At 42.3% G+C, this 17596-nt stretch overlaps 1 protein-coding gene across 1 annotated transcript in view; it reads left to right on the top strand.

Moving 5' to 3' along the window:
* plekho2 (pleckstrin homology domain containing, family O member 2) overlaps nucleotides 1–17596 on the top strand; it is a 29035-nt gene that overhangs the window by 2153 nt on the left and 9286 nt on the right. The window contains exons 2-5 of the mRNA XM_061670594.1: nucleotides 5080–5229; nucleotides 6753–6875; nucleotides 10185–10289; nucleotides 10410–10508. Of these exons, the coding sequence (XP_061526578.1) occupies nucleotides 5080–5229; nucleotides 6753–6875; nucleotides 10185–10289; nucleotides 10410–10508 (477 nt within the window). The remainder of the gene's footprint in view (nucleotides 1–5079; nucleotides 5230–6752; nucleotides 6876–10184; nucleotides 10290–10409; nucleotides 10509–17596) is intronic.

The following is a 17596-nucleotide window of genomic DNA, read 5'->3' as shown; positions in this document are numbered from 1 at the left end:
GGAGGGTGCTTCGGGATTATGGGGTACCGAACCCCCTAATACGGGCTGTTCGGTCCCTGTACGACCGGAGTCAGAGTTTGGTCCGCATATCCGTCAGTAAGTTGGACTCGTTCCCGGTGAGGGTTGGACTCCGCCAATGCTGCCCTTTGTCGCCGATTCTGTTCATAACTTTAATGGACAGAATTTCTAGGCGCAGCCAAGGCGTAGAGGGGGTCCGGTTTGGTGGCCTCAGTATTGCATCTTTGCTTTTTGCTGATGATGTGGTTCTGTTGGCTTCATCAAGCCGTGAGCTCCAACTCTCACTGGAGCAGTTCACAGCCAAGTGTGAAGCGGCTGGGAAGCACCTCCAAATCTGAGACTATGGTCCTCAGTCGGAAAAGGGTGGCATGCCCTCTCCAGGTCGGGGATGAGATCCTGCCCCAAGTGGAGGAGTTCAAGTATCTTGGGGTCTTGTTCACGAGTGAGGGAAGAATGGGACGGGAGATCGGCAGGCGGATCGGTGCAGCGTCTGCAGTGATGCGGACTTTGTGTCGGTCCGTTGTTGTAAAGAAGGAGCTAAGCCGAAAGGCGAAGCTGTCAATTTACCGGTCAATCTTCATTCCTACCCTCACCTATGGTCACGAGCTGTGGGTCATGACCGAAAGAACAAGATCCCGGATACAAGCGGCCGAAATGAGTTTCCTCCGCAGGGTGTCCGGGCTCTCCCTTAGAGATAGGGTGAGAAGCTCGGTCATCCGGGAGGATCTCAGAGTAGAGCCGCTGCTCCTCCGCATTGAGAGGAGCCAGATGAGGTGGCTGGGGCATCTGATTCGGATGCCTCCCGGACGCCTCCCTGGTGAGGTGTTCCGGGCACGTCCCACCGGGAGGAGACCCCGGGAACGACCCAGGACACGCTGGAGAGACTACGTCCTTCGGCTGGCCTGGGAACGCCTCGGGATTCCCCTGGAAGAGCTGGATGAAGTGGCTGGGGAGAGGGAAGTCTGGGCGATCCTGCTAAAGCTACTGCCCCCGCGACCCAACCCGGATAAGCGGTGGAAAATGGATGGATGGACTATTTATATCGTGATTCTTTGAAATATATTGCACATATTTACAAAAAATATCACCTATGTTTTGAAAAACCAAGAAGTTCTTAAAGCTTAAATGTGAAAGTATTGTACTTCTTAAACGTTAAATACAATAGAAAGTTTTAAGGCGGAAGCCACAGTTTTGTACTTAAGTGCCCTGCTTGTTTGTAAAATGGCCTTTTTAAAAAAGCCAGGATCCTGTAAGGTTTGTGGGAAACACAACTCCCTAACTATGCATGTTTTTGGTGAGTGCCATTGTCTGAAGAAAATGTACATAATGTTAATATTTTACACCAAAATGTTATTTACTCCATAGCTACTCGAAATGCCCAGTAAAAACTGTTGTTTCCCTTCTCGTCAACATTTTAACCACATCCTTCTGTTCTCAGAGTTTGCAAGATGCAGCTACTTGACCCTAACAACATGATGAAAGTGGCACAATGTATGAACGCGTTAACACTTTCTCCTTAATCGTCATATGACTATTCAGACCTTGAGTAACAATGGAGCTCCTTCTGACCTTCTCTGTACTTCTCCATCAACACTCCCAAGGCAAATAAGGCATCTGTGGTACTCTTTCGGCGGCACGGTGGACGACTGGTTAGAGCGTCAGCCTCACAGTTCTGAGGACCCGGGTTCAATCCCCGGTCCCGCCTGTGTGGAGTTTGCATGTTCTCCCCGTGCCTGCGTGGGTTTTCTCCGGGCACTCCGGTTTCCTCCCACATCCCAAAAACATGCATTAATTGGAGACTCTAAATTGCCCGTAGGTGTGAATGTGAGTGCGAATGGTTGTTTGTTTGTATGTGCCCTGCGATTGGCTGGCAACCAGTTCAGGGTGTACCCTGCCTCCTGCCCGATGATAGCTGGGATAGGCTCCAGCACGCCCGCGACCTCAGTGAGGAGAAGCGGCTCAGAAAATGGATGGATGGATGGTACTCTTTCTAGGCTCACAAATATTCACTTCTGTCCTGAGTGTAGCCTCAACTCCCACAACTCTGCACATCAGCCTTGTTTTCGAGACTGTTAGATTCATCGCAATGCTACTACGTGACGATTCGATAACGATTCAGAAATGTTCAAAAACGATTAAATGTGCAAAAACACTACCGCTGCACACCACTCGCAGAAAGTGAAAGTTGCGCATGCCACCCAGTGGTAAAGATGGCGGCAGGTAGCTATTTGGCTACAGTTGCTGAGCGTGAGATTAACTCATCAGGTTTAAAGTCTAGCGTTTAGAAACATTTCTGTTTTTTTGAATATGAAAATGGAAAGGGCATTGACAAAACCTACTCCATATGTAAGTCGTATAAAACAGAAATGAAGTACACTGGTACACTAGAGTCATACGACATCACCCTTAGTTACAGGAGAAGAATCCACCGGTTGGTGCTAACCCAGAGATATCCTATATGGAGGCTGGACTTGGAGAGCGTATTGGAGCGACATGCAGAGTGGCTGCCATCTTGAAACGGCAGTGCCGCGATGGCCCCGCCCTTCCACTCCATTCATTTCTATTAAGACTTTTGGGCATGAGCACACAAAGAGAAAACATAACTTGCTGAATATTTAAGCAATTTTTAAGCTTCTTGTTTTGTTACAAACGTCAGATGACTGGCTACAACACCAAAAAAGTAGTGTGTGTTAAAAATGGTTACCTTTAGGAGACAGTTAAAAAGGTCTCCAGATCAAGGTATGAGGCTCACATTTATCCAAATTTATACACACATACTGTGTATAATATATATATATATATATATATATATATATATATATATATATATATATATACACACACACACATACAAGTATATTTTTACAGCGGCTGAAATAAGTATTTAACACGTCACCATTTTTCTCACTAAATATACTTCCAAAGGTAGGTAAAAGATTTGAAGACTGCTTGTCAGAATCAAGAATCGGAATTATTATTTTGCCAAGTATGTCCAAAAAAAACACACAAGGAATTTGTCTCCGGTAGTTGGTGCTGCTCTCGTACGACAACCGACATTCAATTGGCAGAGAATACTTTTGAGACATAAAGACATTCAGAAAAACAGTCACTGAGCAATAAAAGGTTGCTAGTAATCTGGTAATGCCGGTACAATTTTTGTGTGTGTGGAGGAATGGGCCAAAATCACACCATAGCAATACATGTGACTAGTTTCTCCATACAGGAGGCGTCTTGAAGCTGTCATTGTAAACAAAGGTTTTTGTACGAAGTATTAAATAAAAACCAGTTGGCGTATTCAATACTTTTTCCCTGTATTATAATTCCACATTATTACATACATTACATCTGGGGAATTTTTCATGTCAACAGCACATTGGGAAATATATTTAATGAGAAAATGCTGACGTGTTAAATACTTATTTCTTCCATCCATCCATCCATTTTCTTTACCGCGTCCCCTCACTAGGGTCGCGAGCTGCTGGAGCCTATCCCAGCTATCTTCAGGCGGGAGGTGAGATACACCCTGAACCGGTTGCCGGCCAATCGCAGGGCACTTAGAAACAAATAACCATTCGCACTCACATTCACACCGACAGGCAATTCAGTCTTCAATCTACCTACCACGCATGATTTGGGATGTAGGAGGAAACCGCAGTGCCCGGAGAAAACCCACCCAGGAACGGGGAGAACATGCAAACTCCACACAGATGGGGCTGGGGATTGAACCCCAGACCCCAGAACTGTGAGGCAGATGTGCTAACATCTGGAGACCCTTAATGCCTTTAAACCTCAGCAGTCCTGCTTTACATCAAGACACAGTTGTATCTCTGCCACGCTAAAAGTGGTAAATGTTTTTGTGGATCTGACGAAGGCATTTGATTCTGCTAATCATTTCATACTACTCAAAACAGAACAGAATATTGGCCACTCTGAGAGCTGTGTCAACAGCTACTGCTCAAGGTGCACACAGTCAGTGAGGGTGGAGGACCTTCTCTCTGAGCCATTACCTTTTCTCAAAGGTGGCCCTCAGGGTGCAAAACTTACTTATACTCAGTCCAACATTCTTCAATATTTACGTCAACAATATACCCCAGGCTATTGGCAGCTCTCTTCCCCTTTTGTACACCAACAACACAATTATTTATACTTGTAGGTTCTCCCTTCACACTGCCCTGTCTTGCGCTTCAGATGAGTTTTACTAATATTAAAAACGCTCTTTCCAGTGTACAGCTATCATTGGACATAAGCAAAAAAAAAAAAAAAAAAAAAACAGCATGGTCTTCAACCGAAACATTTTGCTGAATGGCTTTTTAAGCTGAAACGTTTTTTCTATGCAACTGGGTGAGTTTGAAACTCTGGTTGTTTCTATTGTGATATTTATTAGGACTGCAGTCGGACAGAACAAGGTTTTTGAGGGGACGGAATAAAAAAAAAGAAAAGAGAACAGAACAAAAACAAATAAAAAACAGAACAATGGCAGACGTGTTTGTGTGAGCGCTCATTTATACATCAAGTTTCATTTGTTTTGGTTGTGTGGCACTGTTTTAGTCTCAGTTGACGTTAATGGCCATTAAGACTGAAATTGCTCAACTATGACGTGGAGAAGCACCTTTGTCCATGGCATAATATGCATCCATTGTGTACATTCTTTCTTTTCATTTCATTTTTGGAAAAAAGTAGTCTTCAGTAGGTAAAGAAGGATGGTTCGCCTGTAAATTTAACCATTCCTGTTGTGTATCATTTCCTCATTTCCTCACAACTCACTCATCTGTGCAACCGCCCCTGCTTTTCTATTTGTTAACACCGCGTAACTCGACCTCTGATTGGCCTACAATGAAATTTGACTCTATCCCAGCCAATCACCATCACTTATACAGTTGTAATGTTTCGTGCTTCCTAACAAAGTGGAACAGAAAAAATAAATGCCTCTCAGTTTCTAAAATTCTCATTCTATTACATTCACAATTTAACAGTGCTGTGTGCACTTGGTACCCACAGGGCATAAAAATAGCTGTGTACATGCATGCATTTTGAATGTAACGTGCATTTTTATCATTGAAGGCCACACGTGAGGAACAATCTCAGTGTAACAACCCCAAATTCCTTGGTAAGGCCGGTTGGGTTAAAAAGGCCCCTTGCAGACTGCTGGCAAGCTATAAAGACAGCTACATCCATGTGGACAAGACTGCTATCCTGGTTTATGAAAATGAGGTACGTTGTCATTTCTACTGTAAACAACAGTGTTGTACCTGAACGAGTTCAATAACGAAAATTCATGAACTAGTTCATATTTTGGGCGAACGTGAACTGAACTTAATTTATTTCTGCCTGATTAAGATGATTGAAAAATCCCGATTCTCATTCTGGTGCCTGTGAAAGGTTTTTGAATGAGACTTCATTTTCGTTCAAGAGTTCATTCAAGAGTGTTCGGTTAGAGACTTCCAGGAGAAAACCCGGCTGAACACATTATATAATATATATAATATTTTGTTAATATAGTCATTGACAAATGCGAGGTGATCAAGGTCGGAGACTTAATGCGACTTTCACCATCATTCCTGTTATACTGTGTATGTTTTTGCACATTCCTCACAATTCCTCTTTTATAAAAAGACCATTCAATGAACAAGTTGATCTTCATGTTTTTGAGACTGTAGGGAGAAAGCTGCAGCTGCCAACGAGTGTGGACTGAATGGGTGGCAACAATGGGAAAATGCCAGTATTTTGAGGGAAATAGCTCATCGGCAACATACATTGAGAAGAAAAGCACTATGAACTAGTTCTTTTTTGCAACAGTGAACTTACAGTAGTTCAAAATTTTGAATTATGAACTATAAACTGAACTAGTTCATTATAAAAGTTGTGAACTGAACTTTTAAATGAACTTTCCCAACACTGGTAAACAATAGTCCTCATTTATTAATAGGTTTCAATTTTGTTCAGAAGAACATTCTGCAGAATTGCCTGCTAGCAGATCCTAATTATTATGGACAATGCCCCTTTGTGTCATTCGCCAAGATTTTGTTCTTTTTTTTTTTTTTTTTTTTAATCTGGAATTTCTTATTCCTTGTTGAGGACAAAACTCTTTCTAAACGTCACCATCGAGGAGCTATGGGACTACCGCAGAGGATACATCAGACGTTCCTCGATTTAAGCTAGGCCATGGAGACTCCTCCATGTGCGTTTAAGACACTTGAGATGCTTCTTAATATGGTGGCGTGACAACAACTTCCGGGTCACGTTCAATGTTTTGAGGAGCGAGGAGCTAGAAACGTTGCATTTAAGGGACTTGAGATGCACCCAAAGTCCACTTTTTGTTAGGCCATTTAGAGGGCTAGCTTGTAACTAGCAACTGTAACTGTTGTGGCGCTGATCGATGAACTCATCTTCTTGCCAGTGTCAGTGCTTAGCAAGGAGCAGCGTGGCAGGTGTCACGCTGCATTATGGGAGTTGTAGTATGATTAGGCCAAGTCCTATTTAGTGGACCGTTAATAATAGACATTTAAATTATCTCGGGAGGTTGGATATATTTGGGTGTTGGTGTCACCCTGGTGGACAAGAAGGTGAGGGTGATGTGGCCCGCAGGCCTTGAGTTTAATATGTCTGATCTAAGTTATTTAAATGGAATAAAGACATGTATATACAGTGGAAAAATAGAATCCTCCACACCCTCTGAATTGTATTGTTGAATTGTAACTCATTTGTCGATGAATAATACTTAGTTCGTGTTACAGGAACTGAAGAACTGCATTGAAAGACTTGATCTACAAAAATACGATAAATGTCATGAATTAAAGAGTTTTTTCATGAGAAAACACAGGCTGATCCTGATTCGATTGCCCAAGTCTGGAAGTAAGGTAAGCTAAAAGAAATATTTTGAGAAGGGACAATTCATATCAAACAATACAATATGATGTGAATATGTTGAGTGCCATGTGAGTGACAGGCCAATGGCATTCAAAACAGTCTATTGGACGACAGCAAAAACAGGTCATATCACACATACGTTCACCAGAAGGTTTAAAAATACCTTAAATGAAGCTTAACTATAATGAAATGCAAAATAAGGACAATACATATTGTTTTCATTATGGACCTACAACTACCTATCAGAACCCCAAAAGACACTCTAAATTTGGTGTACAGTTTATTTCAGTGCTTTGTGCAAACTAAAAAATGTGACCGTATTGCCTTAGTGCTGGCAAAGTCATCAATCATATTCTCGTATGATACGTTCTCAGCTTTGGTTTGGTTAATAGGTATGACTGCCAAACCAGACAGTAATTCTTCTGATATGTTTGACCTTAAGTATGTTTTAATAAGCTTCAGCTTGGAAAATAATGTGTGGAGGAGATAGATGATGGCATCCTCCACGCCAGTATCAGTATTATTTATTAGTCTTTTCTTGTGAACTAGTTTTCCCACTTGTCAGTAATGATTTCTTTATTAGTGTTTAATTTTTTACTTTGTCTGAACATACTATTTATTGTCAGTGGCTATCTTTGTTTGAACTTTATTGGAATCAATGTCTGTGTTTTGGTTTGGGTTCTTTCGCTTTGTTTCATGTTTTTCATGTCTCGTGTGCTCATTCAGTTATTGTGTCCACCTGTTCTCGTCAACCTTCTACCTTGTGTCAACCAATCAGCTCCCTCCAGCCAATTCATGTCTTGTCCAGGTGTTCCTCGTTGTCTCGTCAATCTGTTTGTATTTAGTTCCCTGGTTTCTTCCATTTCTTGCCGGTTTATTGTCATTGTCATTGTCAGTTGTCATATGTCAAAGGTAATCTTGTCTCACCCCATGTTTCCATATCCTGTTATGTGGATTAGTGGACAGTGTTTTGGTTTCCATGTTTCTTTGTTACGTTGATTATAGGACTTTTTTGGACTTTGTTAAATTAGTATTTATAGTTTTCCATGTACTTTGTTTTTGGAATTAAACATCATTTGTGAGACTCCTGCACTCCTGCCTTGCTTCCCTGCTTCCCTGCACTTGGGTCCTCCAGTGCCTTCAAAAACCCTAATCGTGACAATCAAGACTTGGAGTTACTCTTTCTAGGTCTGTGTCTACTTTAGGGTTAGGTTACAATTTTGTTTTTTATAGGACTTCAGAAAATTTAAGATAATTGCACTGAATAAAAAATGGTGCTGGGAGTGGGCAACACTTAAAATGTTTTCAGCCTCTGTGTTCACCATCACTGGCATCACAGAAGCTTTAAGAACAATTTGTGGGGTCTTGCATGCATTGACATAAATTTTGTATTTTGTTCCACCCAGAGTTCCTGTAGGCTCTATGGGGGTTGTAGGGTTGACATGCCTGCCCATCGCATGGACATCAGGGACAGTGCCTGTGGATTGGGAGACCGGGGTGGTGATCCCCTTTATTTCTGTCTGTGGTCTTCCAGCTGGTCGGGCCGGGCCCCCCAGTGGTCTAGCCTCTTACTTCACACACTTTGCACATTTTTATTACTCACACTGTACATATTTTGAACATTGGGCACATTCACATCTCATTCAGGGTCCCCTGGGGGGCTGGCACAAGGCATGATGGGGTGGACACCGGGCCAGGTACTGTGCTGGTCTCTGGTCCAGTCACCTCCCTTCTCTGCCCTGCCGGTCCTCCAGTTTTAATGCATCATACAGATGTCAGTGGAGGTAGAGCAGTGTCAGGCTGAGGAGGACACTCGGCCAGGTGTTCCGGCACTCCGGCCTGCGATTTGGCCCGCCATGCTTTTCCCCCGTGGATTTTTAATGCATCACATACATTCGCACATCCTTTGGGGGGCTGGTTGGCTTGGGTGGGGGTGATGGTTGCAGGTCATCATAGCCCTGTGACCGTCTCGCCTCACCTCCACCAGTCTCCCCAATTATAATGTGGGATGGGCTTGCTGGCTTAACACCCCCTTAACACCCTCCATTTTCAATAAACATCAAAATAATAACAAAAATAAGCAGAGGGAGTATTTCAAACTCCCCTGTTTCACAGCAAAACTGTTCAAGCACACAAGGCATCCAGATCCACCATGCTGTTCTGGAGAGGACAGTCCGTCAGGAAGTCGAATCTCAGATTCAGGAGGAGCAGTGTGGTTTTCGTCATGGCCGTGGAACAGTGGACCAGCTCTACACCCTCAGGACGACCAACGACACACATGAGAGACTTCGTCTCCCGGCTGGCCTCCGAAACTGGATGTAGTTTTTGGGGAGAGGGAAATCTGGGGTTTCCTGCTTAAACTGCTGCCCCCATGACCTAAACCTGGATAAGTGGAAGAAAATGGATGGATAGGTGGACATTTTCTGTCTATGGTCACACTTTTAATATTTTGGTGGTGGTGTGTGGTTCACTTAACATGCATATGCTGGGTTGCATGCACTTAATATGGTGGTATTTTATAAGCATTAGAGGTTTCTCAGCTGCACAGACTGTACCAAACTTTGTACAAAAAAAAAAATTACTTTCTGGTATCATTTTACTCAAACCAAACCAACCCTGAATCATCCCATAAAGTACAGCGTATACTATATAATTCAATTTGTTATATAATAAAAACACATTGAAGCACTACATTTCATTATGCACAATCAAATGATTGGATAAAGTGCAACCAGCTTTCCTTCCTGTGTACAAACTACATTGAAGCTGTAACAAACATTCTACCTTTACAAGGATTTTCTGTTTTAAGTAACACTGTCGAGGGGCATTCATTTGGCAATCTGTATTATTGTGCTTGTAATCTGCAGTGATTTAAACTGTCTTGCATCATACTGAGAGCTGTTTCAAATATTCTGACCTTCATTCAGTAAAATGGGGAAATCAAATTAATAGAAACAGCTCTCATGATGCAGTCCAGCATCACGCCACTGCAATGATCTCAAGTGTCTGAGAAGTGAGGGGATCCATGTAGCAGCTATAATAAACGGAAACACGTGTACCATTTTGAGAAGTATTTTCCATCCTTGCCAGATAAATGTAAAAATAGGTACATAACGACTGTACTTATAATTGTCCTCATTATTCGCAGCCCTGAATACAAGCTCAATCAAAAGTGAAGGTTTTAAGTCTGAAGTCTAAGAAATTGCAGGATATCCACATCCACTACTTGATTTCTTTAAGGCATGAAGTTTTGATAACTGATTGGTTTCATGAAACCTTGTTTTTTATACTATGAACAGATCCATAATATTAAATTCCAAGTCCAGACTGCAGAGGAAAAGGAGGCTTGGATTCAAGCCCTAAGTGACGGGATCAATCGAGCAAAGAACAAAGTGTTGGATGAGGTATTGCAAAATTACTACAAAATGCATTTTCCTATACAGTATACCTTTAAAAGAAATTACTGTATGTATCTGCATCCATACAGTGGAAAAGCTATTGACTGATTGTATTTTTTCCCACAGGTCAAGATGGATGAAAGCAGTAATTTACTGCATTTAACTCGAACCAGACCCAAAGGGAACCGTAACCGGCGCCCACCAACCAGGATTCATCTGAAAGAGGTTAATGTGATTGTCCATGCATGAGGACATTCCTTAATTCATGGGTAACGCAAAGGGGAAGTTTGCAGTTATTGGCCTAACTTCAATAATCACCCCTCGTCAAACTTAAACCCCGCAACTCACAGATGTGCACGAGCAAGATTTTCTAGCATGGCCACTCATAATGGCATGGAATTATGAAAGTGCATATTTGTGATAATTAATTCCCCTTTACAAGTTAACATACTCGGTTGGCTCACAAGCAAGCCTGGCACCTAATTGTCACCTATATTCAAAGTCTGGATGTTATTTTTAGTCAATAATGAGTGAAAAATAGTGAGGTCAGATAACTTTGTGTACGCTTGTTTTGTTGAAATAGATTGTTTGTGAGCTGTTTCTTGGGTTGATTGCATCACTCACCTTTGAATTTTTTTGGGGGGAAGATGACATAACACAGGCGTGAACATTTATGACGTTTTTGAATGATTGGTGGCGTATGACCGCAGACTTTGTAGGACACTGTTGGCTGTAAACAACGGTGGACACCTGCCAGCATGGTGGCGAGTTCGTACTATTTTATCAGGCTTGGATACTTGAAAAACGGTTTTGGCAGATGACGTGACACAGGTGTTCCATTTTATCAGAATCATCTTTATTGGCCAAGTATGTTGAAACAGACAAGGAATTTCTTTCCGGTAGTTGGAGCCACTCGAGTACGACAACAAACAGCCACAATGAAAAAATTTACATTTTTGGGTTATAAAAAAATACAAATACAGAGTGTCACTGAGCAATTAAAGGGTACCAGTAATGGGGTGATGATGATATAATCACAATTGTGCAAATGACGTACAAACCCAATTCCAATGAAGTTGGGATGTTGTGTTAAACATAAAAAAAAGAGAATACAATTTGCAAATCATGTTTGACCTATATTTAATTGAATACACTACAAAGACAGGATATTTAATGTTCAAACTGATAAACTTTATTGATTTTAGCAAATAATCATAAACTTAGAATTTTGTGGCTGCAACACGTTCCCAAAAAGCTGGGACAGGGTCATGTTTACCGCTGAGTTACATCACCTTTTCTTTTAACAACATTCAATAAACGTTTGGGAACTGAGGACACTAATTGTTGAAGCTTTGTAGGTGGAATTCTTTCCCATTCTTGCTTGATGTACAGCTTCAGCTGTTCAACAGTCCGGGGTCTCCGTTGTCGTATTTTACGCTTCATCATGCACCACACATTTTCAATGGGAGACAGGTCTGCACTGTAGGCAGGCCAGTCTAGCACTCTTTTACTACGAAGCCACGCTGTTGTAACACGTGGAGAATGTGGTTTGGCATTTTCTTGCTGAAATAAGCAGGGGGGTCCATAAAAAAGACGTTGCTTGGATGGCAGCATAGGTTTCTCCAAAACCTGTATGTACCTTTCAGCATTAATGGTGCCTTCGCAGATGTGTAAGTTACCCATGTCATTGGCACTAACACAGCCCCATACCATCACAGATGCTGGCTTTTGAACATTGCGTCCATAACAATCCGGATGGTTCTTTTCCTTGTCCGGGAGGACAGGACGTCCACAATTTCCAAAAACAATTTTAAATCTGGACTCGTCGGACCACAGAACACTTTGCATCAGTCCATCTTAGATGAGCTCGGGCCCAGAGAAGCCGACGCCGTTTCAAGGTGTTGTTGATAAATAGCTTTTGCTTTGCATAGTAGAGTTTCAAGTTGCACTTACGGATGTAGTGCCGAACTGTATTTACTGACATTGGTTTTCTGAAGTGTTCCTGAGCCCATGTGGTTATATGCTTTACATATTGATGTCGGTTTTTGATGCAGTGCCGCCTGAGGGATTGAAGGTCACGTGCATTCAATGTTGGTTTTCGGCCTTGCTGGTTACATGCAGTGATTTCTCCAGATTTTCTGAACCTTTTGATGATATTATGGACCGTAGATGATGAAATCCCTAAATTCCTTGCAATTGTATGTTGAGGAACATTGTCCTTAAACTATTCGACTATTTTCTCACGCACTTGTTCACAAAGAGGTGAACCTCACCCCATCTTTGCTTGCGAATGACTGAGCAATTCAGGGACGCTCCTTTTATACCCAATCATAGCACCCACCTGTTCCCAATTAGCCTGTTCACCTGTGGGATGTTCCAAACAGGTGTTTGATGAGCATTCCTCAACTTTCTCAGTCTTTTTTGCCACCTGTCCCAGCTTTTTCGGAACGTGTTGCGGCCATAAAATTCCAAGTTAATGATTATTTGCTAAAAACAATCAAGTTAATCAGTTTGGACATTAAATATCTTGTCTTTGTAGTGTAATGAATTAAATATAGGTTGAACATAATTTGCAAATCAATGTATTCTGTTTTTATTTATATTTAACACACCATCCCAACTTCATTGGAATTGGGGTTGTAGTCGCCAAGCAATTTAAAGTGACGAGTAGTGTGATAATCTGATACAAAGGCAATTATGAAAATGTTACAGAGAGTCCTCAAGCACATAAGTGTCATTAGTAATCAACAACAGTTATGCAAACACTGCGATTGGCTGGCGACGAGTTCAGGGTGTACCCCGCCTCTCGCCCAGAGTCAGCTGGGATAGGCTCCAGCACGCCCGTGACCCTAGTGAGGATAAGCGGTACGGAAAATGAATGAATGAGTTATGCAAAGAACGCATTGGTGACAAAGCTACTACAATGAGTACAGTAATAATATAGTGCTCCAACCTGCAAAATTGGCTAAAATGAGCAACATGACACAGTGCATTTGTAAGTCAGCTATTTAAGAAGTTGATGGCAAGAGGGAAGAAGCTGGTGGAATGTCTGCTGGTTTTAGTGTGTATTGTTCCATAGCACTTACCTGAGGGAAGGAGCTGGAAAAGGTGGGGACCAGGATGTAGGGTGTCTATGAGAATTTTGCCCTCCCTTATCTTAGTTCTTGCAACGTGCAAGTCCTCAAGAGTGGGTCGAGAGGTTCCAATCATCTTTTTAGTCCTAAATGTCTGTTGCAGTCAGATTTTGTCCTTCTTTGTAACAGCACCAAACCGGACTGTGATGGATGAACACAAGACAGCTCCAGGTTGTGTTGGCCGCACCAGATCACTAGCCGCTCCGCTCCCTGTCGCTACGCAGACTCGTCACTGTGTTTGATGAGGGTGATGACTATGGTGTCGTCTATAAACTTAAGGAGTTTGACAGCTGGGTGCGTTGAAAGGCCAGAGAATGAGAAAAGCAACGGAGAGTGGACACATTCTAGGCAGGCCCCAGTGCTGATGGTGCATGTGGCGGAGGTGGTTTCCCCCATCCTCACCTGCTGTGTCCTACTTGTCAGGAAACTATAAATCCACTGGCAGATGGCAGGCTACACAATGAGCTGGAGGAGTTTGGAGGAGAGGAGTTCAGGAATCATGATGTTGAACACGGAACTGAAGTCCAAGAACAGGATCCTTGCGTAAATCCCTGCACCATCGAGGTGTTCCAGGGCAAAGTGCAGTCCCATGTTAACTGGATCTTCACCAACCTATTTGCTTGGTAAGCAAACTGCAGGGTGTCCAAGCAACGGTCATGTGATGCTCTTGAGGTGGTCCAGCACGAAGCGTTCTAAGGACCTTATGACTACAGATGTCAGGGCCTGTATTCATTAGTAGTAGTCAGACCCGAGATTGCAGGTTTCTTGAGGACTGGAATAATGGTAGGGCATGTGAAAATGGATGGGATCTCACACAGTCCCAAAGCGAACTTCTCTGCGCAGACTTTCAGCAGGAGGGAGACACACTGTTCGGGCCGGGTGCTTTTTTGGTCTTGAACAAACATCTCATGTCCTGTTCGTGACTGGTCAAGGCAGGAAAGGGAGTTGGAGGTTTGGATGGTTTGGTGTGGGTGTGAAAGAGTCCTTTTCAAATCTGCAGTAAAAGGGGTGTACTAGTAAATCGACAGCCAGTCCTATATTGTCTTCCCCTTGGCGGGATGGTCTCCTGGAGTTGGTTAATGATTGTAATCCTTGCCAAACTGACGCAGAATTAAGAGCAAACTTTTTTTCCTAGTTTTCTGCAAAATTTCTCTTGGTGATGTTAATTTTCTTTGTCAGCTGGTTCCTAGCCTGCTTGTCCAGGGCTCTGTCCCCACTCCGACTGGCGTCCCCCTTAGCTTGGCGAAGTTGGAAAAGCTTAGCACTGAACGACGGGCAGATGATCCCCAAATCCAGGTGTGAAAAATCATCATTCTCCAAAAGGCTCATGGCCGTATTAGCTCAAAAGGGTGCTGCTTCTAAATACTGAGCAAAGGGTCTGAATACTTATTTCAAATTTCAACAATTCTGTTTCTTTTTTCTGTTTTCTTTTTTCAGCACACCATATTTTCTGTCAATATGGTGTGCTGTGTGTACAAAAAATGAACTTAAATGATTTTAGCAAATGGCTGCAAGCAAAAAAAAAAACAGTGAAAAATTTAACGGAGTCTTAATACTTAACGTACCCACTGTATTTATCCAAGCTGCCAGTTGACGTGTCAAAGACACTCCAATATGTGCAATCCAAACAGTCCTGTTGTTCCAGCTTTGCTTCATTGGTCCACTTTTTCATTGTTTTCACCACAGGCTTTGCACATGTAAGTTTGTGCCTGTATGTTGGTAACAAGTGGATTAGAACAGTGGTTAGACGTGTTAGAGGTGAGGAAAAGAGCACAAAGAAAACTTGCGGCTTGGGTGTAACCTGCCGACCGTACAAACCTCTATTGTCTGATTCTTTTATTCTGGTCAAGGTAAAACTTCAATGATAAGGCTGGATGAAAAATGTAACAATTCATTCGAAAATACAAAGCCAAACAATAAGGTTGGAAAAGGTTCAGCGCTGGGCGCACACACTACCAACACTCTGAGTTACCGAAGGTTCCGGGGTGCGGAGAGCGCGTCCATAGTGAGCTTCCCAACGCACCCCATGTTGATATGGTGTGCGTCTGTTGTGTCGGTGCGACTAAGTGTAATGCAATTATATGTTTATAAGGATATCTGGATGTGTATCTGTAATGGGATGTATCAAACAAAAGTGTATGCAGTGTTGTGTAAGCGTGCAGCCAGTAATTTCCAACAGACAAATCCAAAACTGCATGGGCAACAGATTGATATGAGTCCTTCAGCGTGGTATAGCAGTGGTCTAGAATGTTGTTTTCCGTGGTGGGACAGTTGATGTGCTGCTTATATTTAGGAAATAGTCGAGTTTTGCACTGTTAAAGTCCCCAGGAATAATGAGGGGTGAATCTAGGTGGGTTTTTTTTCAAGTTAGTTTACTTGGTGAGCCAACTTTTTCAACTCTGCGTTCGTGTTAGCCTGAGGTGGAATTTAAACACCGGTGAGTACAAAGAAGGAAACCCCACGCGGTGAATACAATAACTTACAGTTCAAAAACAGCGTCTCCGAGTCTGGGCTGCAGTGTGTTGAGCTCCATGACTTCAGTAAATTTTTCGTTGGAAAAGGATATTCCGCCACCTTTTGTTTTCCCCGAGAGCTCCGAGCAAGACTCTTTTTCCACGAGACTTTGCAACGTGCAGAGTCTTTTTTGTCCTTTTGAGGAGAAGAAACGTTCCCATTTTGTTGGGTAGAGAGCGTAGATTTTCAAGATGAATCGAAACTTCACCAGCACCCCAGCTTGCTTCCCTCTGTGTAGTTGCCTGTGTCTTCGCCATGCGCCATAGAGAGCTGCTTTGCCTCTGGTTAGTATCTCCGAGAAAGGTGGATTTGTGAAAGTTGGCAAAAAAGGTCTGGAGTAGACTCCCTAATGCTTAGCAAGTCTTCACTCGTGTGAAGTTTGAACCTTAAATATCTTGTCTTTGAAGTATATTCAATTGAATATAGGTTGAAAGGAATTTGCAAATCATTGTATTCCGTTTTTATATAAGTTTTACACAATGTCCCACCTAACTTCATTGGAATTGAGGCTTGTACATCAAGCAGAAGTTCTACCTCATCGTCAGTCCAACTCAACTTTATTTATATACAGTAGCACTTAACACCAACAGCAGCAGTATCAAAGTACCTGTACATAAAATATAGACTAAATCAAATAATAATAACACAATAATAAATAACTGAATAAAATATTACCTACTTTCTAATTAAAATATACAGTACAAGAGCTCCGTTTACATTGGCATCCAGCATACAGAGGTGCAGTTTTATTCCCTCTTGTTCCACATGTTGCGTGAAGCTGTTCGTAGATGAGAGAGATGAGCAAGATTGAAGCCACCAACGACTAGTAGGCTATGAGGGCTCCGGGATCATACTGTCGATGGCCAGAACACCGGAATTATAATCTCACAATCAGAGCGTGCAGGACGTCACTCACATTTGCTACAAACTGAGTTTGAAAGTAAACAAGCAACTGTAGTTTACTCACAGCTAATGGTAAAGTAACACACATTGGTTCTGGCTCCTGTCGCATTTTGTCATCTCTCTTACACTCACTTTACAGCATTTTAGCACCGGCTGTCATCCCTCTTCATATCTCCTCCAGGACATATTGTTGTGGGAGGTGAGGTGGAGGCCAGACTCTTAGCTCCTCATGGTTGGACCATCAAGCGATGGCACCGATATAGCACAGCAGCTATGAAGGTTGCCAGCTTGTTTGGATCAACCTATCTGTGTGAATCTGCCTTTTATGACATGAACTTCATCAAAAACAAACACAGAACACATCTCACTGATGGACACCTGCAAGACTCAGTCAGAGTTCCAGTGTTAAATTACACCCCAGATTACAACACTCTGGTTCCCACGAACAAAGAAAATGATAGAGATGTTCTCAGTGGTACCGTGGCAGTGGCATGGCAAAATTACATTGAATAATGAAAAATTGTTAAAAATGATTCTGATTTGGTTACCAAATCTGAAAGCAGATCTTTGTATGTTACATAATTCATAATAAATTTGTACAAACACGGCCCAAAATAGTTTATGATTGGTAAACCATTGTGATTTCCTACACATGCAGAGAATATATATATATATATATATATATATATCCATGATATTCCAATTTTTTTTGGAAAGGGTATGTATATCACACGGGTTGTCGCGGGGCTTTCCATGCAATTA

Source organism: Phycodurus eques, chromosome 2, assembly GCF_024500275.1.
Source record: "Phycodurus eques isolate BA_2022a chromosome 2, UOR_Pequ_1.1, whole genome shotgun sequence".
Taxonomy (NCBI): domain Eukaryota; kingdom Metazoa; phylum Chordata; class Actinopteri; order Syngnathiformes; family Syngnathidae; genus Phycodurus; species Phycodurus eques.
Note: the sequence above shows the minus strand (reverse complement) of the source record. Positions and strands in the feature narration are given on the sequence as shown.